At 42.7% G+C, this 22,680-nt stretch overlaps 1 protein-coding gene across 1 annotated transcript in view; it reads right to left on the bottom strand.

Annotated features, from left to right (window-relative positions):
- Positions 1 to 1,707: 1,707 nt before the first annotated feature.
- The window catches only part of EIF4EBP2 (eukaryotic translation initiation factor 4E binding protein 2), a 31,905-nt gene continuing 10,932 nt past the window's right edge, over positions 1,708 to 22,680 (bottom strand). Inside the window, exons 2-3 of the mRNA XM_061161717.1 lie at positions 9,219 to 9,404; positions 1,708 to 8,242 (exon numbers count right to left, since the gene is read on the bottom strand). Of these exons, the coding sequence (XP_061017700.1) occupies positions 8,211 to 8,242; positions 9,219 to 9,404 (218 nt within the window). The 3' untranslated portion in view covers positions 1,708 to 8,210. The remainder of the gene's footprint in view (positions 8,243 to 9,218; positions 9,405 to 22,680) is intronic.

Genomic DNA, 22,680 nt, shown 5'->3' with positions numbered 1-22,680 from the left:
TGGCAGGGCTGAGAGCTGAGCTCTGGTCTCTGGAGCCCAGAGGCACCGACCTTCATAGTGCCTAGGGGTCTTTACTCCCTGAGCTTTGGGTCAAGGCCTTAGCCTTTAGAACAGGATGTGTGAAATCCTGGTTCCACTACCAAACTTACATTCTTGGGAGTGAAAATCCCACGCCAGGGCTTTAGGGCATCCCCTTTACCAAGTGGGCGCCTAACTGTTCTTCTGTGACTGGGGCCAGGAAAAGTGAAAGGTCAAGCTATTTGTGGCTACAGCCTGTGGGAGTGTTTACTGTTAGCAGCTCCACCAACTCACAGAACAAACCCCACTGGCGGGAGGACAGTGCCTCGTATCAAGCAGAAGGTGCAGGCACAAGGGCGTGAAAGGACACTTTGCTGACCTCTGATGAAAGCTGTGCGTCAGCATGGCGATCTGCTGCCTGGTCAGAGGTGTTTGGGGCCCAGCCTGGCAGCAGGGCTGTCTTCTGGACTCTGCACGCTGGTGCAAGCTTTGAGTCTGGGGAAATGCTGCCTTTGGGCACCAAATCCTGCCCTACGCTGAGGGTCAGGAAGGGGCTTTCAGAGGCCAGTCAGATGTATTTTAACTTGGTTTCTAAGCAGAGGTCTCCTCCTACTGTTCCTGTAGCAGTGCCAAGTCAGTAGCCAATTGGCGGAAATTGGATGCATTATTCCTTGGCCTGGGAAGTGGGGGGCCTGGCCCAGGAAAGAGTGGAGAAAAGATAAAAGCAGAAACTGGGGAGCAGTTGTGACTCACAGCAGCAGTCGGGTTAGTCTCCATTCTGTCCAGCCTCTCCTTTACTAGCAGTAAAGCCTTATCCCTGCAGCCTAAGCTGCCTTTTTAAGTTGATATCCTGTTTGCCTCTGGGGCGAAGTAAAGGCTGTATGAAAGCACTTTCCAAATTATTTGCCCCAACTTCCCATGAAGATTACTTAGTCCTAGGGGCTGCACGAACATGCTCCACCCCAAACTTGCACATCCTGGGGAATACAGACCCACCTCTGCTTGTCACACCAGCTGAGCTGTTACTGAGCTTTAGACCTACCGGCCACTGGGTTAACTGCTTTCCATAGTTACACCTGAGCTCCACAACCACCTCGGTAAGACCTACTTATCTTAACCCTATTTTAGAGAAGGAAACCAAAGCTTCGAGAGTTTGGCTGCTATTAAGTAGCAGGGCAGGACTGCAAGCCTACCTCACTCCAAAGCCTGAGCCCTCAACTTCCCTGCTCCTGTTGACATCTGAGACATGAAAGGACAGGATTCTTGCTCCCAGTATTAACATGTGGGCCTCCCTGGATTAATAATAGCAAGGAATGTGATGCTTACCCAGCACAGTGTAGTTTAGTTTAAGACTTCAGCTACGATGGATTTCTAACAAGTGTTCCTGAGGGGCAGAGGCAGCCTTCACCAGGAAAGCTGTGGCCTGGGCTCCCTGCAGGCCCGGTGAAGGGCCTTCTCAGGTACCTCTGGCCCCAGCATGTACGTGTTCACTTCCAAGCTCCTTGGGGAAGGGACACATCACCTCCTGGCACATACAGGGCCAGACGGACAAAGGAAGTGCTCTGTAAATGATGAGAACTGACACATGAAGTGGCCAACTGCCTTTGCCTATCTTCCTTATCAGCCAAGATGCCCAAAATGTGTCAACAGGATTTCACCTGAAATTTAAAAAACAAACGAAACACCAAGTTGATACTCAAGATCTTTATTGATTCAACTGTAACAGCAACCGTTGGTGAAAATTTAATTTTTTTCCGTAATTTCCAAACACTTGCTGGTTTGTAAGGACAGTTGGGAAAGTCAGAAACACCTGACCGTGGAGTCACACAGGGCTGCCTCGGGACCACACGGCGCCCTCTGCTCGCCATCCACGACAGCGAGATGGGCGGGGGAGGGACACCCACATCGAGGGGGACGAAGGGAAGACCAAGGAAAGCACTGGCAGTCTCCACTCTTCCACTCAGAATGGATGGAGCTGGGCCACTGGTGCACAAAGACAGGGAAGGGCATTTCACTTTAATATAGAAAGTATTTCAAAGATGCTTAAAATGGACACCCGAACATGTGGGTGTCCTCTGGGCTCTCTAAGACACCCTCTTTAAGGTTTACCCCTGGGCAGCAGAGGGTCTCCTCACCCAGGTGAGAAGAGATGGGTTCCGTCTCCAGGTGAAGGAAAGGCACTGGCTCGCAGTCTTCAGGGACTGAGGCAGACACCAGGAGCAGGACGCCTCACCACACAGCTCACCCCTCAGCGCTACTGTTCCTCCCCGTCTCTCCTGGTTTCAAGTAAAAATGACCCTTGGCCTGGGCTTGGTTTTTTTTTTTAAAGATTAAGATGGGAGAGGAAGAGGGTACACTGCGGGCAAGAAGAGAAACTCCGCTAGATTCACGCAATCTCAGATGTCCAGAAATTTTGGTTTTAAGCACCAGCAAGAGCTCCCTTTGGAAATTTCAATGTGGCCAAATTTCAAGCATTGCAGCATCTCCCTGCCAGCCTCCCACTCGTTGAAAGGTGGCAGAGTGAAAGTTTAAATACCCCAAGAATGTGTTTCATCTCAGTACTATTTTCCATTCAGGATCCAGGCAGTATGGTCTGCCAGGGCTGCAGGCTGCAGAAGCAGAGAGACCACACATCATCTGAAAAGGGACTTGAAAGACTTCTCCTAAATCTAAGCTTTGCCAAAAGGTATCAACTTCCAGGCCCATCCAGAGAAAGAAATGTCAATTCCACAGGGTGGAAAAGGTGACATGTACTGACTGTATCATTCCTTAGACTGCAATCAGAAATGTCATGAGCTAGGCTCAGGGAAACTCCAATTCTCAACAGGGAACACATAACTAAAACAAGAAATGTGCCCGGGGTGTAAGCATTCTAAATAATTGTGACCCAGGTGCCTCAAGATCTGATGTCATCTTTTATTTAAAGCTGGGAGGTAAAGAAGTTGGTGATGGTAGGGGTGCCACTGTATTGTAACTATGCCCCCTGTGAAGTCCAGACAGAAACTGCCCTCCCAAGTAAACACTGCTTCTTTAAAACAGACACTAACCCCTCCTAGATGCCATGTATAGGTAAGAGATTGGGTTTCGCAGATTAATAAATAGCTGCCCATGTGCATATAGTCCAGAGACATGCTAAGAAGAGTAAGTTCTGACCCAGAAAGACAAGGACTGGGTCTCCTGTCTGCAGGGGAATGTAAGGGGCTGAGGGCCCTGGCTTCAAACAGCCAGGATACTGACACCCCATCAAGTCTCCAAGGTAACAGAAAAGGATTGTTTCTGGAATATTGCTCCCAATTCAATGAGCACCTTACACCAGGTGCCTTGATGCAAAGCAGGCACTGGCTAAGCAACAGCCTCTGGGGTAAAGCCCACATATCTAGCAGGAAATGTCTGAACTGGGAAGTTGAGGTCTGAGAGATGCAAAGAGCTGGTAACCCAGACAGCAAAAATAAAGACCATCTATTTTGACTCCACCTTAAAATCAGAAGTAAAAAAATTTCGTTTGAAGGTGCTTTAAAGACAAGTTCCTTATTCTAGAAGTACCTTTTCTTCTTTTTTTTAAATAGCTGCCTTAGCAGCATTGCTTTTTATTCAAGTATACTCTAAAGCAAGCAGGGCTATAGATAAGAAAATGCTGGGAAATGTCAGAGCGTAAATCTAAAGAATTTGCATCCTTAAGATGTCTGAAATCCCCAAAAACTTGGCATCGGTGCCAGGGACACAGGACATTCACTAAAAATGTGCTATACTGACAAGCTTCATCGAAGCTTCTCTCAAGGGTGAAGACACGATTAGTTCTAAGAACCTGTTTCCATCAGGAAGCCCAGGGTGAGGCAAGTGTGCAGAGTTAACTTTTACTGGATGTAAAGATCAAGCACAGACAGCTATCTCTTATTCCCAGATGTCCCCCCATTTACTGAGGTGGCTTTTTGGGTGGGAGACCTGACCCCAGTCTGCTTTAGTCAGCGTGGTTTGAGAGAGCAGGTGCCAAGCATCAGCTGGTGGGGACCTGGCTTCTGGATACTATCAGCTACGTTACTCTGAATCTGAATGGTTAGCTATTCTTCAGCCCAGTAACCCACCTTCTAATTCACGTTTGCTGCCTTTGTTTGACAACCCCGACTGATCCATCTGAGTGGCTCAACGAGAAGGATCCAATGCCCTTTGCCAATTCCTGGCTAAAGGAGAAAATGAGCAAGCAGTATTGTCTTTTAGAGGTTCAAGTCAAGGACTTAAGCATCCTTGGGCCACTGGTAGTATACAACAGGAAAATGTACAAATATGACCCTATAAATTGCCATTTCTTGCCAACCCTCTGAAAACTGGCAGGTGGTTATGGACAGTCCATTTTTCATCTGTTTGTTGATGTACATCTTAGAGAACTATTCTCAGCAACACCACCATCAGTATAGCATCTAGTTTAAACCTAGCCCTTCTTGCTGACCGAGTTTCACCCTCTGTTGGGGGAGGGGTCGTGTTAAGGTATATCCACAAATTCTCTGACACTGCTCCATTCCCTAGGTGGGGTGTAACCCCAGTTCCCCTGAGTGTAGCTGGGCTTAGTGGCTTGCTTCTAAGGAACAGGATAGGAAGGTATAATGATTTGAATTCAAAGACTAACATAAAAGGCACTGCAGATTCCTCCTTGCCCACTCTGGGATTGTGTGCTCAGGGGAAGACAACTGCCATGCTGTGAGGACACTCGTGCTGCCTTAAAGAGACCCACACAGGGAGAAACTGAGGCATCTTGCTCACAAAGAGAGCCTGGAAGTGGATTCTCAAGGCCCAAGTGACTGTAGACCCTGTTGAAGTCTTGACTGCAACTTCCTATGGTGCCAATATCACCATGCTAAGCTGCTTTCCAGGTCCTAACCACAGAAACTGACAGATAATGTCTGCTCTAAAAGAGATTTTAAGTTTGGGGATAACCTGTTAAATAGCAATAGATAACAAAGATAAAGGATAAAACTCTTGGCTTGGAAGCTTAATAGGTAGAAGCTGGCTTCTCTACACTGTGCTTTAGAGAACACAGTGGCTATTTACACAGGATACGAGAGAGTGGTGAACTCAAGTCACCACACTATGAAGGAGGTAGAACCATGACAATGCACATCTCCTGCTGGAATTTGGAGGGAGGAGGTCATTTCTCATTAAGATGGATTGTCCCCAGAAGTACAGAAACATGGTTTTCTCCTAAGGAGAAAAGTAAAAATAATTAGTAAGATTTTAAGAACCATCTCACTTAAATGATACCCTAAGGGTGTTCCCTCTCCAGGAAAAGGCCCAGATAGATTATTCATTTAGGGCTTCAACTCTTAAATGATTCCTTCCAAATACTCAGGAGGCTTCCCAGGTGGCTCAGTAGTAAAGAATTCACCTGCTAATGCAGGAGACGCAAGTGATGTGGGTTCAATCCCTGGGTCGGGAAGATCCCCTGGAGTGGGAAACGGCAACCCACTCCAATACTCTTGCCTAGGAAATCCCATGGATAGCGGAGTCTGGTGGGGTCACAAAGAGTCAGACATAACTGAGCTATTGAGCATACAAACGCACCCAGGAGTAAACCACCTACTGGATTCTGACTTGCCCTGAAAAATGAGTCTATGAGGCATGGCACAAAGGTTTCATCTGTTGAAAGTTTATCTATTACCTTGTGAGATTATCTTTAAAACGCCGATTTATGGAGGCCAAGGTAAATCTAGTGGCCTCCAGGAAAGAGCTGCGCCAAGCACTGTGGAGATCCTTACAGAGACGGGTACAGGATGGGCAGCTGCTATGTTATGCAGCTGATGCTCCCAAGACATACTGGAGACACAGCCTCTGACTAGGAGGCCACGTGCGGACTCCTCAAGATAGCGAAAAGGGGATCGTGGTGTCGTGAGACTACTCAAGCTGGTGTTTTAATTACCCATTCTTCAATGAGGGAGCCAAGTTTTCACATGCAGCAGTAAAGACCCAGCAGGGCACGCACTCTGCTCACTGACAGACTGACTACGCACTGTAGTGGAGTCACGTTCCAGAGGATGTGGAGAAAGCAAGCTTCATTCCCAAAGAATCAAGCTCCCAGGGGACAATGAAGTCCTGTGCAAGCTTGTCATGGAAATTACCAACACACCTTAAGTTCTTCAAGAGTAAGTAAAGTGAAATTTGGAGTTTAATAAAAATCAGAACAGAGATACATTAAAAAAGCACGTAAGAAATCTTTTTCTGATCATCAATTCTTGAGACTGAAAGCATCTCCAAAACCATGGAGATCCAGCTTATTCCTGAGACATCAACCATCACAAAAGGTTTCACTCTTTGAACTATTCACATTTTGTAGCAGAAAACAGAACAAAGTTCCTCAGACATCCTCCCTCTCTTCTAAAATGTTTGCACAAACAGGGTCTTTTCAAGAGTTCAAAAGAAAAACAGCTTTCCGTCTTAGTGAATTGGCCTGGTACTCTCACCCTGGGATCTGATCTCTTAAAAAGAGGGTTCGGAGCACCAAATCCAATCAGAAATTCCCAGGACACCAGTGGCTATTTTACTTGTCTTTCGTGAGGGGAGTCACTCTCCCAGGACTCCCATGCCAGTCAACAGTCAGGACCATGGGGTGGGGAACGAAGCAGCAGAGGGTAAAGGGAGAGAATGAGGCGACCATGGACAACCCAGGGAAGGCAGAATGGCCCAGTCTCACAGTCCATCCACTACAAACTCCAGAGGAGCACAGCCAACGCTAGAGCAAGAGGAACAAGCTCACACGGGACCGGGGGAGGCAAGGGCTAGTGACATGGAGCAGCAGACTCGCCAAGGAACAGTTCTCACCTTCCTAACACCGGAAGATGTACAATTAAAAAGTTGCTGTTCAAAATTGTACTGAAAACTTATCTAAAAATAGGTCTGTACTCATCTTAAAAATAAAAGGTCACTCCTCAGATAAGAGGAGTGACAGATCTTATCAGATACCAACAGGTGAGGTATCCTGGATGTACATTTGAAAAATGGCCTGGCAGAGAAAAAGGAAGGAGGAAGGGAAAGACAGGGGAATTCAGAGTACCATGGGAAAGGTAAGAAAACGGAAGGAACACATATTTTTAAGCCCATGCTTATCTATCTCAGCAGCCAAAGAAAGCAGGTCCACAAAGGAAAAAAGAGTAGTTCTTTGCTAAGAGCACTCTCAAAGTCAACTTTAAATTCAAAGATCGGAGACAATAAATATCGCAATGCTCACTGGACTGAGAAGCAATGACGACTGAGCCTGGGTAGGGTACTCAAACGGTTCAGCGTCTGCCGAGGTCGTTCTCGGGCATCATCCCGCAGAGTGTACTGTCAGGCCTTATCCAAAGTGCTTCTGTCCCGGGGAAGGGATCTGCTCGGGAGCAGGAGAAATCACCTGGATAGCTCAGGGAACAAAAGGACCACAGGCAACAAGATGTAAGCAGGGAGGGATGGGAGAAGGGGAGCAGAGAACAACTGGTGACAGGGCACTCCCTTCTGACGCAGAATTAAAAAATGTCTGCACAACTGTGTGAAGTAAAGGAATGGGAAGATGAACTATCACACTAAAGACAGAGTACGTTCCTCCCAGAGGAAGCAGGGGAAGTGGACCTCAAAACAGTGCCCCAGGGTAATGCTACTCGAGTTGTACCAAGTGTGTACTATCCCCAGGGACAAACACCACAAGGTAAAAGGGAAAGCAGCTCTCTTCCTGTTTACCATTTCCCTCCAATGGTTTTCAAGACCCCCACACCTAGGCTCTTGCAAGACTGAAACCTGGGCAGGACAGTGAGGAGAGACAGTAAGAACAGGAATGATGCCAAACCCATCAAACCTCTGTATCACTTCCCCAGACTTCCCAGCCAATGAGTTATTAGTAGGTTGATATGGATTTGGGATTAAAAAAAAAAATGGGTGGGGGGGACCAGAGTTTAACTGTTTTCCTCTATGGGCTGCTTAGTTCTACAGAAATATGTCAAGAGTCTTCAATCTAACTGTCTAACTGGGAAGGGGAACAGGAAACAGGGAGAAGAAATGGTCAGATGCAGCTCATCTTTGCATCCTTTGGCACAAGGGGGAGGAGGAGAGGGAGGAGACAGCAACGGGGATTGCTGGTACTGCCTCTTCTGTCTTTGCATCGATGATCCTATCAGCCAAATCAGGGACACACATATATCAGTGTTGCTGCTTTTCTTCTGATCCTCGAAGGACAATCAGATGTCCATCTCAAACTGAGCATCATCCCCTGGTTAGAAAGAAGAAAAGGAAAAGTTGGGCACAAAAAGGAAAAGCAAAACAATTTTAACCAACATTCCCTCTGCACAAGAGTCAAAAAAGAATTCAAACTGTCCCATTTCCTGTAGCCTCGAAACAACTATTCTCTGCCTTGGCTGGTCTTTTTAATCTGGGGGTGGGGGAGGCCAACAAAAGAGTGGCAGTCAATATCACCCACAGGCAGGAACAATTATGGGAAAGAATACAAGTGAAAACTTTCCAAGTTTCACTCTCCTTTGTCCGAGGTTGACCAAACAGGAGCTTCTAGAGAACTCTTGGCCATTTATCGAGTCAGCACACTCTTCTGGAAGCTCTGAACTTTTAGCCCTGCTCAGAATGACACACGGTCCATCAAAAACTCCTTTGGAATTTGAGAAAGTAGAAAGTTGGCTCATGTACAGGGGTCATGGAGTGCAACCCAAGGTGTACTTCAGGAGCTGGCCATTTCCACAGACATGGATAGGACTTATTATTAATGGTAAACATGTGTGTGAGTGTGCGGGGCGTGGGAGGGGGGTGTGTTTACTGAAATAGGCTATCCTGAAAATAGGGTGAAAAACAATACTGCTTTTCCCTACACCATAAAAAAGACATTCTCTTTATAAGAATTAAGGTCTATTTCCCGAGGGTGATGGAAATGGGAGTTATTAAATTCTGCTTTGTGTGTGTTATCCCTAGTCCAACAAAGTCCAGATTCAAGAAGTCATCTTTGGGATTTACCATTCCCTGATTTTGGATTCTTCCTCACTCCCACCCCTCTCCTAGACTAGATTTGGCTATGGTTTAGAACTCGAGTTTCCAGAACATCTCAATAAGTCTTGGTGAGGGCAGGGGGGGAACCTCAGAGATGTATAACTGAACATCAGTTATAACTAAAGCATCAACATTTCTTCAGACTACTTGAATCACAGGGCTATCTCTTGGTCCCTAACACCAGCATCTCTTACCAACTGCATGCTTCCTGTCATGATTGTTCAAGTTGTTCAAATTGTTTACTTCTACTTTGGAGTCTTCAATTAAGGTGCCAGGGCTGGTGACTCCTGGGATATTGGGCAGATGGCAGGGCGGGGTCTGAGCCATGGGAGAGTTGCGACGATCCAACAAAAACTTTCGATCATAAATGATTCGAGTTCCTGGAAAACAGGGTTTAAAGAAGACGGAAGTTGTATATACTGTCTCAAATATAATTTTACACCAATGAAAGTAGAAAGTTACCTTCACTTTCTTTGCTTTGAAAAATAAGAACTAGTAACAGTTCAAAAAGGCAGCTGAAATTATGAAGAATGAATCATTCTGGAGAGCAGAAAACTTAGATCAAGGTGGAATTATTTAGGATGGAAAGTTTTCTAATACAAATTTTAAAACTTTTTACTACCTTAAACAGAAAACAATCCAACCCTTTCTTGATGAATCAGGGTGATTACGAAATTCATTTATTATACTATGTTGTGACCTAGGAAGACTCAGGGCCTATTCAGTTGATGATCTATATTCTCCTTAGACCGAACAGGATTCAGGTAGTCAAGGCTGTGCTTGTGGCCCTCCCCACCACAGTTTCCTTGTCTCCTCCTTCACTCTTTGGCTAAGAACCATCTTTTTTCCATGTCTTAAGTTAGTTTGGCTGCCATAATCAAATACCATATATTGGACTGGGTGTCTTACACAGAAATTTATTTCCTCACACTTCTTGAGATTTCCAAGACAAAGACACCAGTTTCATGTGTTTCTGCTGAGTGCTCTCTTCCAGACGTGTAGACACCTTCCCACTGTGTCCTTTCATGAGGGAGAGGGAAGCAACTGTCTCTTCTGGTGGGGCACTAATCCCACTGTGAGAGCCCCACCCTCAGGATTTCACCTGAACCTAATTACCTCCCAAGGCCCCATTTCCTGGAGAAGGAAATGGCAACCCACTCCAGTGTTGCTGCCTGGAGAATCCTATAGACAGAGAAGCCTGGCGGGCTACAGTCCATGGGATTGCAAAGAGTCGGACATGACTGAAATGACTTAGCAAGCAAGCCCCACTTCTAAATATCACATTGTGGGTGTCAATCACATTGTCAGCGTGTCAATGTATGAATGGGGAGAGTGCAAGTCAATCTATAGTACATGCTTTACACTCATTCTAACTTAATATGTCTAATCTGCTGGGTTTGAAAACTGGTGATTTGATTTTAACACTATGTAAAATAAGAGCAAAGAAATAGAGGAAAACAATAGAATGGGAAAGACTAGAGATCTCTTCAAGAAAAATCAGAGATACCAAAGCAATATTTCATGCAAAGATGGGCTCAATAAAGAACAGAAATGGTAGGGACCTAACAGAAGCAGAAGATATTAAGAAGAGGTTGCAAAAATACATAGAAGAACTGTACAAAAAAGATCTTCACAACCCAGATAATCACAATGGTGTGATCACTCACCTAGAGTCAGACATCTTGGACTGTGAAGTCAAGTGGGCCTTAGGAAGCATCACTACAAACAAAGCTAGTGGAAGTGATGGAATTCCAGCTGAGCTATTTCAAATCCTGAAAGATGACGCTGTGAAAGTGCTGCACTCAATATGCCAGCAAATCTGGAAAACTCACCAGTGGCCACAGGACTGGAAAAGGTCAGTTTTCATTCCAATCCCAAAGAAAGGCAATGCCAAAGAATGCTCAAACTACCACACAGTTGCACTCATCTCACACGTTAGTAAAGTAATGCTGAAAATTCTCCAAACCAGGCTTCAGCAATACGTGAACCATGAACTTCCAGATGTTCAAGCTGGTTTTAGAAAAGGCAGAGGAAACAGAGATCAAATTGTTGACATCCACTGGATCATCGAAAAAGCAAGAGTTTCAGAAAAACATCTATTTCTGCTTTATTGACTATGCCAAAGCCTTTAATTGTGTGGATCACAATAAACTGTGGAAAATTCTTCAAGAGATGGGCATACCAGACCACCTGACCTGCCTCTTGAGAAACCTGTATGCAGGTCAGGAAGCAAGTTAGAACTGAACATGGAAAAACAGACTGGTTCCAAATAGGAAAATGAGTACATCAAGGCTCTATACTGTCACCCTGCTTATTTAACGTACATGCAGAGTACATCATGAGAAACGCTGGGCTGGAGGAAGCACAAGCTGAAATCAAGATTGCTTGGAGAAATATCAATAACCTCAGATATGCAGATGACACCACCCTTATGGCAGAAAGTGAGGAAGAACTAAAGAGCCTCTTGATGAAAGTCAAAGAGGAGAGAGAAAAACCTGGCTTAAAGCTCAACAATCAGAAAACTAAGATCATGGCATCCAGTCTCATCACTTCATGGCAGACAGATGGGGAAACAGTGGAAACAGTGGCTGACTTTATTTTTCTGGGCTGCAAAATCACTGCAGATGGTGATTGCAGCAATGAAATTAAGAGACATCTACTCCTTGGAAGGAAAGTTATGATCAACCTAGACAGCATATTAAAAAGCAGAGACATTACTTTGCCAACAAAGGTCCATCTAGTCAAGGCTATGGTTTTTCCAGTGGTCATGTATGGATGTGAGAGCTGGACTATAAAGAAAGCTAAGTGCCAAAGAATTGATGCTTTTGAACTGTAGTGTTGGAGAAGACTCTTGAGAGTTCCTCTTGAGAGATCCAACCAGTTCATCCTAAGGAGATCAGTCCTGGGTGTTCATTAGAAGGACTGATGTTGAAGCTGAAACTCCAATACTTTGGCCACCTGATGTGAAGAGCTGACTCATTGGAAAAGACCCTGACACTGGGAAAGATTGAGGGCAGGAGAAGAAGGGGACGACAGAGGATGAGATGGTTGGATGGCATCACCGACACAATGGACATGGGTTTGGATGGACTCCAGGAGTTGGTGATGGACAGGGAGGCCTGGCGTGCTGCGGTTCATGGGGTCGCAAAGAGTCGGACATGACTGAGCGACTGAACTGAACTGAAAATAAGAGCAAACAGGCTGGGAAGGAGCCTGATGGTTTTCCAACGATCTAAGGGAAGGAGCTTCAGTGGATGAATTTTGTTCTGTCACCAGCGCCCCCAACCTTTTATTCATGGCTAAGTTTCAGAAGGGTGAGATTTTTACTGTGAGATGTTCTTACTAACATTCATGTTGCAAGTCAGAACAAGATTATTTTTACTTCTGTAGTATACTAAACTCAGAAACTCTTGGGGTGAGGTGGTGAAAAAAGAGCACAGGGTAAAAGCAAGCTTTCTATTTCTAAGTTGTATATCAACAACAACATAAACATGACAGCGTTATAAATGAACCAAGTAGAAAATTAGTAGTAGAGATTCAACCTAAACATGTCAGGTATAACAAAGTTTGAAAAACTCCTATTACTGTGCAGAGGCAATAAAAAATATTTTTTACTGCCTTAAGATATAATTCATGTACAATTCAAAGTGTGTAATTCAGTAGTTTTTAGTATACTCCTGGAATTGTGCAACCATCACCAGTTTTTTTCTCTTTTGCTTTTGAATGCACCACATGACTTGTGATATCTTAGTTCCTCAAGCAGGAACTGAACCCGGCCACAGCAATGAAAAAGCCAAATCTAACCACTGGACCACTAGGGAATTCCCACCACAATCTACCTTAGAACACTGTCATCATCTCCAGAAGATAACCCTTAAACATTTAGCAGTCCCTCCCCACTTTACTCCACCCTCGCCAGCCTAGGCCACCACGAATCTGTTTTCTGTCTCTATAGATCTGCCTATTCTAGGCATTTCATATAGGTGTGATTATGTAATATGTGACCTTTTGTGACTGCTCCTTTCACTTGCAGGTTTTTAAGATTCATTCATGTTTGGCATTTATCAGTACAGCTGATCCTTGAACAATCCAAGTTAGCACTTTTTCAGTTGTAAGTACTACAGTACTATACAGTCAGTGTTGGCTGAATCCATGGATGCCAAGGGCCAATGATAAGTAACATGTGGATTAGCCCCCATGTTTTCCAAGGATCAATTGCACTTAATTTATTATTATTGACAAATAATGTTCTGTATGTATTCATGTATATCACATTTTATCCATCTGTCCATTGATGTGACATCTGGTTTTTTTCCACTCTGAATAATGCTTCTGTAAACATTCATGTACAAGTTTTTGTGTGAACTCCTGGGTATATAAGAGAGACCTGCTGGATTATATGGCTTACCTTTTGAGGAACTACCAGACTTGTTTTCCAAAGTGGTGGCACCATTTTCCATTCCCATCAGCAGTATATGAGGGTTCCAGTTTATATACACTGTAGCCAACACTTTCCTTTTTTATTTTTCACTTTTCCTTTTGGCGGTTCCCCAGGGCATGCAGGATCTTAGTTCCCCAAACAGGTATGAAACTCCAGCCCTCAGCAGTGACAGCATGGAGTCCTAAGCACTGGTCTGTCAGGGAATTCCCTTTTCATCTTTTTTATTACAGCCATCCTAGGGGGTGTGAACTGGTATCTCATGGTGTTTTAATTTGTATTTCCCTGATAGCTAAAGGTGCTGAGCATCTTTTCATATATGCCTATTGGCCATTCCAACAAATATCTTCTTTGGAGAAATGTCTTTAGTCCATCTTTTAATGGACTTTTTATGACTGCACTGTACGAGTTCTTTATACATTATGAAGACAAGCTTTTTAAAAAAAATTTTATTTTATATTGGAGTATAGCTGATTAATAATGTTGTGTTAGTTTTGGGTGTACAACAAAATGATTCAGTTATATATATACATGTATAAAAGCTTCATATTCATAGATGATTCAGAAATATTTTCTCCTGTGGGGTGCCTTTTCAATTTTTTTCAAAGTTTTAAATTTTAATAAAGTCCAATTTATGTCTTTTTCTTTGGTTGCTTGTGACTTTGGTGTCATATCTAAGAAACTTGCCTAACCAAGGTTTTCATCTAAGAGTGTTACAGCATCAGTTCTCACATTTAGGTCCTGGAGTCATGGGGTCCAACTCTGGTTTTTGTTTGTGGACATCCAGTTGCACCAGCATGATTTGTTGAAAAGACTATTATTGAATATTTCCCCATTTAAATGTCTTAGTATCCCTGTCAAAGATCAATTGGCTATAATTGTGAGGGTTTATTTCTGGGCTTCCATCGATCGATGTGTATCCTTATGACAGTAACACACTCTCTAGATCTGTAACAACTTTTGAAACGAGGTGAGTCTCCTAACATTGTTTTTCTTCTTCAAGATTGCTTGAGGTTATTTTAGGTCTCTTAAAGTTTCATATATGCATTTTAGGGTCAGCCTGTAAACTTCTGCAAAGAAGCCAGTGGGGATTTTGATGGGGACTGTGCTCTGAATAGATAAATTTGGGTAGTACCACCATCTTAACAATATTGAGTCTTCCAATCCATGAACATGGACCGTCTATTTATATAGACATTTATAGATAAATCTCTGTCTGTATTTCAAGAATGTTATACAGTTTCCATAGTATAAGTTTCATGCTTTTTTTGGTTAAATTTATACCTATGTATTTTATTATTTTTATGCTATTGTAAGTAGAATTATTTTATTTCATTTTTGGATTGTTTATTGAAAAATACAAACACAATTGGATCTTGTATACCAATCTTGTATTCTGAAGCTTTACTAAACTCACTTATTAATTAATTTTAATAGTTTTTTAGTGAATTTTTAAGTTACATTTGGTTTTAAATGGACACAAAGTAAACAATTCAGAAGAGAAGCCATCCTGAAGAATTACAACTTTAATGATGCTGTTACCGTTCTCAAACATGGCCAGGGAAAATACGGATACAAAACCACAGTATTTCATGTGTTCGAATTTTAGATCACTGGAAGCTAAAATAATTGTTGCAGATATATGGCAAAAAGAAGGTATTAACCTGTCAGTGACTAAGGATTCTATGGTGTAATTCAAAAGCATTTAATATTCAAAAAACCAAAACTATCGAAAGAAAACATTAAGACTTGACTATAAATAAAATGCCAGGAAAAAACCCTTTTTTTCCTTTTTTGATATTGTGCACACTGTGAAATTATATAAATTCCAAGACAATTTAAAAACCTAAAATATTCAGGGTCTCTTAAAAATGTGCATGTATAGACACATCTTATGAAGCAAGAACTTCCAGTAATTCAATTTCAACTGCCAGTCACATTTATGTTAGCCCAATTCAATGTCAACCAACGCATGCATAACTAGAGAAAAGTTAACCATACATCTCTAAGGGAAAGGCACACATACCGGGAAGCAGAGGCAGACAGGCAAAGAGTATCATCTCACATGCTGCTGCTGCTTAGTTGCTTCAGTCGAGTCCGACTCTGTGTGATCCTATGGACTGCACTGCAGCCTGCCAGGCTCCTCCATCCTCGGGATTCTTCAGGGAAGAATACTGGAGTGGGTTGTCATGCCCTCCTCCAGAGGATCTTCCGCACACAAGGATCAAACCCGGTCTCCTGCATTGCAGGCAGATTCTTTACTGCCGAGCCACCAGGGAAGCCCCATAATCTCATGTGGTGGAGAGCTAAAACTGACAGACTGAGACACAGAGGTTTAACTAGATTTATTTAGAGTTTTAAAGGTAACTACCCAGGGCTTCCCTGGTGGCTCAGTGGTAAAGAATCCACCTGCCAATGCAGGAAACATGGGTTCGATCTCCAATCTGGAAAGACCCCACATGCTGCAGACCAACTAATCTCATGTGCCACAAGTACTGAGCCTGTGCTCTAGAGCCCAGGAACCACGACTGAGCCCTCATGCCTCAACTACTGAAGCCTGAGCGCCCCAGCGCCCATGTGCCACAATAAGAGAAACCATTGCAAGGAGAAGCCCACGCACCGCAGCTAGAGAGTAGCCCCCACTTGCTGCAACTACAGGAAAGCCTGCACTGCAATGGAGACCCAGCACAGCAAGAAATAAATACACAAACACTAAAAATAAATACATAAAGGAAACTACTCAGAAGTGCCAAAAAACAGTAGAACAATTTACAGAAACTGGTAAATGGACAGAGGCGAGCGGAAATAAGAAGTACAGAAAGTAATCAGTGTCCCGTATCCCTCATTTTCATAACAGGGAGTCAACACTAATGTTAAGACATCAAGAAATTGTGGTATAAATATATATTATTTATAGCAACAGTAGCTAACCAGTAAAATCACTACAAACAAACTGTTAAAAGCAGCAGTCTATTGTCATTTTACTTTACATTTTAGATGTTTCTGTTCAGTTTTCCTTTTTCTATTTTGTTTTAAAAACATGCATATCGAGGGAGGAGCCAAGATGGCGGAGGAGTAGGACGGGGAGACCACTTTCTCTCCTACAAATTCATCAAAAGAATAACTGAACGCAGAGCAAACTTCACAAAACAACTTCTGATCGCTAGCTGAGGTCATCAGGCGCCCAGAAAAGCAGCCCATTGTCTTCGAAAGGAGGTAGGACAAAATATAAAAGATAAAAAGTGAGACAAAAGAGCTAAGGACGGAGATCCGTCCCGGGAAGTCTTAGGCCGCATTGCTTGGGGTAGGGTCCGGGCCTGAGTGCCCTGAGGACAATCGGAGGGAGCTTCTGTGAGTTGCCAACTTGAACTGTGGGAGACCAAAAGAGAGAGAGTAAATTAACCCGCCCGAACACACTGCCGGCCGTTCGCAGAGCAAAGAGACCAAGAAAGTCCAGAGAAGAGCTCACAGGCTGTGGACCGGCCCAGCCCGGCCGGAGGCAGGAGGCAGGGGGGAGGGGAAGGTCGCGGCGAGACGCAGGGCGCAGGCACCCGGCCGGCGCAGGCGGGACTGGGGCTGGGGACGCGGAGGGCAGAAGGCGCGCGCACCCGACTGGCGCCAGCGGAAACTGAGACTGGGTCCGTGGAAGGGAGTGGGCGCGCCACACCTGGGGAGAGTGCGCCCACCGAGCCCCTGGCTGCCTGGACCGCTCTGACGGGGAAGGCACTGAGAGCAGGCTCAGCTTTTCGTTCCGCGCTTTTGTGGAATACCCGAGGGCTGGAACCTCGCGCAGCGCGGGGCGCGCTCCATATAGAACAGCCGGGAGCCTGAGCAGCACGGATGGAGAAAGCAGCGCCAGCCCCTCCCCACAGAGCGATGGAACTAGCTACCTGAATAAGAGTCCACCTCCGCCCGCCTGTGTCAGGGCGGAAATGAGGCTCTGAAGGGACCCGCAAACAGAAGCCAAATAAACAAAGGGAACCGCTTCAGAAGGGACTGGTGCAACAGATTAAAATCCCTCTAGAAAACACTGACTACACCGGAAGGGGCCTGTAGATATGGAGAAGCCTAAGCTGGAACGAGGAGCTATCTGAAACTGAGCCGAACCCACACTGACCGCAACAGCTCCAGAGAAACTCCTAGATATAATTTTACTTTTTTCTTTTTCTTTTTTTTCTTTTTAATTTTTTCTCTTTTATTTTCCTTTAAAATCCCCTATTACTCCCCCATTACTCCTTAACTTTCATTTCCATAGATTTTTACAATTTTTTTAATTAGGGAAAAAAAAATTTTTTTTTCTTCTTTTTTTTCTTTCCTTTTTCTCTTCTATTTTCTATTTTTCTTTTTCTCTTATTTCTTTTAAAGTCCTCTAGTACTTCTCTACTACTCCTTAATTTTCATTTTCAATACACTATAACCTTACAAAAAAAAAAGAAGAGAAGCCCTATTTTTAAACCGAAGATTATTCTCTCCCAATCTTGACTCTCTGTTTTCTACCTCAGAACACCTCTATTTCCTCCTTTCCCCTTCTCTTCCCAATCTAATTCTGTGAATCTTTGTAGGTGACTGGGCTACGGAGAACACTCTGGGAACAGACAGCTGCGTAGATCTGTCTCTCTCCTCTTGAGTCCCCCTTTTTCTCCTCCTGCTCATCTCTATCTTCCTCCTCCCTCTCCTCTTCTTCATGTAACTCTGTGAACCTCTCTGGGTGTCCCTAACGGGGGAGAATCTTTTAGCCATTAACCTACAAGTTTTCTTATCAGGGCTGTATAGTTGGAGAAGTCCTGAGACTACAGGAAGAATAAAACTGAAATCCAGAGGCAGGAGACTTAAGCCCAAAACCTGAAAACACCAGAAAACTCCTGACTACATGGAACTTTAAGTAATAAGTGACTGTCCAAAAGCCTTCATACCTACACTGAAACCAACCACCACCCAAGAGCCAATAAGTTTTAGAGCAAGACATACCACGCAAATTCTCCAGCAACGCAGGAACATAGCCCTGAACATCAACATACAGGCTGCCCAAGGTCACACCTAACACATAGACCCATCTCAAAACTCATTACTGGGCACTCCATTGCTCTCCAAAGAGAAGAAATCAAGTTCCACGCACCAGAACACTGACGCAAGCTTCCCTAACCAGGAAACCTTGACAAGCCAATCATCTAACCCCACCCACTGGGCTAATCCTCCACAATAAAAAGGAACCACAGACCTCCAGAATACAGAAAGCCCACTCCAGATACAGCAATCTAAACAAGATGAAAAGGCAAAGAAATACCCAACAGGTAAAGGAACATGAAAAATGCCCACCAAGTCAAACAAAAGAGGAGGAGATACGGAATTTACCTGAAAAAGAATTTAGAATAATGATGATAAAAATGATCCAAAATCTTGAAAACAAAATGGAGTTACAGATAAATAGCCTGGAAACAAAGATTGAAAAGATTCAAGAACTGTTTAATAAAGACCTAGAAGAAATAAAAAAGAGTCAATTACAAATGAATAATGCAATGAATGAGATCAAAAACACTTTGGAGGGAACCAAGAGTAGAATAACGGAGGCAGAAGATAGGATAAGTGAGGTAGAAGATAAAATGGTGGAAATAAATGAAGCAGAGAGGAAAAAAGAAAAAAGGATCAAAAGAAATGAGGACAACCTCAGGGACCTCTGGGACACCGTGAAACGCCCCAACATTCAAATCATAGGAGTTCCAGAAGAAGAAGACAAAAAGAAAGGCCATGAGAAAATACTCGAGGAGATAATAGCTGAAAACTTCCCTAAAATGGGGAAGGAAATAGCCACCCAAGTCCAAGAAACCCAGAGAGTCCCAAACAGGATAAACCCAAGGCGAAACACCCCAAGACACATATTAATCAAATTAACAAAGATCAAACACAAAGAACAAATATTAAAAGCAGCAAGGGAGAAACAACAAATAACACACAAAGGGATTCCCATAAGGATAACAGCTGATCTATCAATAGAAACCCTCCAGGCCAGAAGGGAATGGCAGGACGTACTGAAAGTAATGAAAGAGAATAACCTACAACCTAGATTGCTGTATCCAGCAAGGATCTCAGATATGAAGGAGAATTCAAAGGCTTTACAGATAAGCAAAAGCTGAGAGAATTCAGCACCACCAAACCAGCTCTTCAACAAATGCTAAAGGATCTTCTCTAGACAGGAAATGCAGAAAGGTTGTATAAACGTGAACCCAAAACAACAAAGTAAATGGCAACGGGACCACACCTATCAATAATTACCCTAAATGTAAATGGGTTGAATGCCCCAACCAAAAGACAAAGATTGGCTGAATGGATATAAAAACAAGACCCCTATATATGCTGTCTACAAGACACCCACCTCAAAACAAGAGACACATACAGACTAAAAGTGAAGGGCTGGAAAAAAATATTTCATGCAAGCGGAGACCAAAAGAAAGCAGGAGTCGCAATACTCATATCAGATAAAATAGACTTTCAAATAAAGGATGTGAAAAGAGACAAAGAAGGACACTACATAATGATCAAAGGATCAATCAAAGAAGAAGATATAACAATTATAAATATATATGCACCCAACATAGGAGCACCGCAATATGTGCGGCAAACACTAACGAGTATGAAAGAGGAAATTAATAGTAACACAATAATAGTGGGAGACTTTAATACCCCACTCACAACTATGGATAGATCAACTAAACAGAAAATTAACAAGGAAACACAAACCTTAAATGACACAATGGACCAGCTAGACCTAATTGATATCTAGAGGACATTTCACCCCAAAACAATCAACTTCACCTTTTTCTCAAGTGCACACGGAACCTTCTCCAGAATAGATCACATCCTGGGCCATAAATCTGGTCTTGGAAAATTCAAAAAAACTGAAATCATTCCAGTCATCTTTTCTGACCACAGTGCAGTAAGATTAGATCTCAATTACAGGAAAAAAAAATTGTTAAAACTTCAAACATATGGAGGCTAAATAACACGCTTCTGAATAACCAACAAATCATAGAAGAAATAAAAAAAGAAATCAAAATATGTATAGAAATGAATGAAAATGAAAACACAACAACCCAAAACCTATGGGACACTGTAAAAGCAGTGCTAAGGGGAAGGTTCATAGCATTACAGGCTTACATCAAGAAACAAGAAAAAAACCAAATGAATAACCTAACTCTACACCTAAAGCAATTAGAGAAGGAAGAAATGAAGAACCCCAGGGTTAGGAGAAGGAAAGAAATCTTAAAAATCAGGGCAGAAATAAATGCAAAAGAAACTAAAGAGACCATAGCAAAAATCAACAAAGCTAAAAGCTGGTTTTTTGAAAAAATAAACAAAATTGACAAACCATTAGCAAGACTCATTAAGAAACAAAGAGAGAAGAACCAAATTAACAAAACTAGAAATGAAAATGGAGAGATCACAACAGACAACACTGAAATACAAAGGATCATAAGAGACTACTACCAGCAGCTCTATGCCAATAAAATGGACAACTTGGATGAAATGGACAAATTCTTAGAAAAGTATAACTTTCCAAAACTGAACCAGGAAGAAATAGAAGATCTTAACAGACCCATCACAAGCAAGGAAATCGAAACTGTCATCAAAAATCTTCCAGCAAACAAAAGCCCAGGACCAGATGGCTTCACAGCTGAATTCTACCAAAAATTTAGAGAAGAGCTAACACCTATCTTACTCAAACTCTTCCAGAAAATTGCAGATGAAGGTAAGCTTCCAAACTCATTCTATGAGGCCACCATCACCCTAATTCCAAAACCAGACAAAGATGCCACAAAAAAAAGAAAACTACAGGCCAATATCACTGATGAACATAGATGCAAAAATCCTTAACAAAATTCTAGCAAACAGAATCCAACAACGTATTAAAAAAATCATATACCATGACCAAGTGGGCTTTATCCCAGGAATGCAAGGATTCTTTAATATCTGCAAATCAATCAATGTAATACACCACATTAACAAATTGAAAGATAAAAACCATATGATTATCTCAATAGATGCAGAGAAAGCCTTTGACAAAATTCAACACTCATTTATGATTAAAACTCTCCAAAAAGCAGGAATAGAAGGAACATACCTCAACATAATAAAAGCTATATATGACAAACCCACAGCAAGCATCACCCTCAATGGTGAAAAATTGAAAGCATTTCCCCTGAAATCAGGAACAAGACAAGGGTGCCCACTCTCACCACTACTATTCAACATAGTGTTGGAAGTTCTGGCCACAGCAATCAGAGCAGAAAAAGAAGTAAAAGGAATCCAGATAGGAAAAGAAGAAGTGAAACTCTCACTGTTTGCAGATGACATGATCCTCTACATAGAAAACCCTAAAGACTCTACCAGATAATTACTAGAGCTAATCAATGAATATAGTAAAGTTGCAGGATATAAAATTAACACACAGAAATCCCTTGCATTCCTATATACTAACAATGAAAAAACAGAAAGAGAAATTAAGGAAACAATACCATTCACCATTGCAACAAAAAGAATAAAATACTTAGGAGTATATCTACCTAAAGAAACAAAAGACCTATACATAGAAAACTATAAAACACTGATGAAAGAAATCAAAGAGGACACAAACAGATGGAGAAACATACCGTGTTCATGGACTGGAAGAATCAATATTGTCAAAATGGCTATTCTACCCAAAGCAGTCTATAGATTCAATGCAATCCCTATCAAGCTACCAACGGTATTTTTCACAGAACTAGACCAAAGAATTTCACAATTTGTATGGAAATACAAAAAACCTCGAATAGCCAAAGTAATCTTGAGAAAGAAGAATGGAACTGGAGGAATCAACCTGCCTGACTTCAGACTCTACTACAAAGCCACAGTCATCAAGACAGTATGGTACTGGCACAAAGACAGAAATATAGATCAATGGAACAGAATAGAAAGCCCAGAGATAAATCCACGAACCTATGGACACCTTATCTTTAACAAAGGAGGCAAGGATATACAATGGAAAAAAGACAACCTCTTTAACAAGTGGTGTTGGGAAAACTGGTCAACCACTTGTAAAAGAATGAAACTAGAACACTTTCTAACACCATACACAAAAATAAACTCAAAATGGATTAAAGATCTAAATCTAAGACCAGAAACTATAAAACTCCTAGAGGAGAACATAGGCAAAACACTCTCCGACATAAATCACAGCAAGATCC

Source organism: Dama dama, chromosome 15 (assembly GCF_033118175.1).
Source record: "Dama dama isolate Ldn47 chromosome 15, ASM3311817v1, whole genome shotgun sequence".
NCBI classification, from domain to species: Eukaryota; Metazoa; Chordata; class Mammalia; order Artiodactyla; family Cervidae; genus Dama; species Dama dama.
This window is presented reverse-complemented; position numbering and strand designations above follow the sequence as displayed.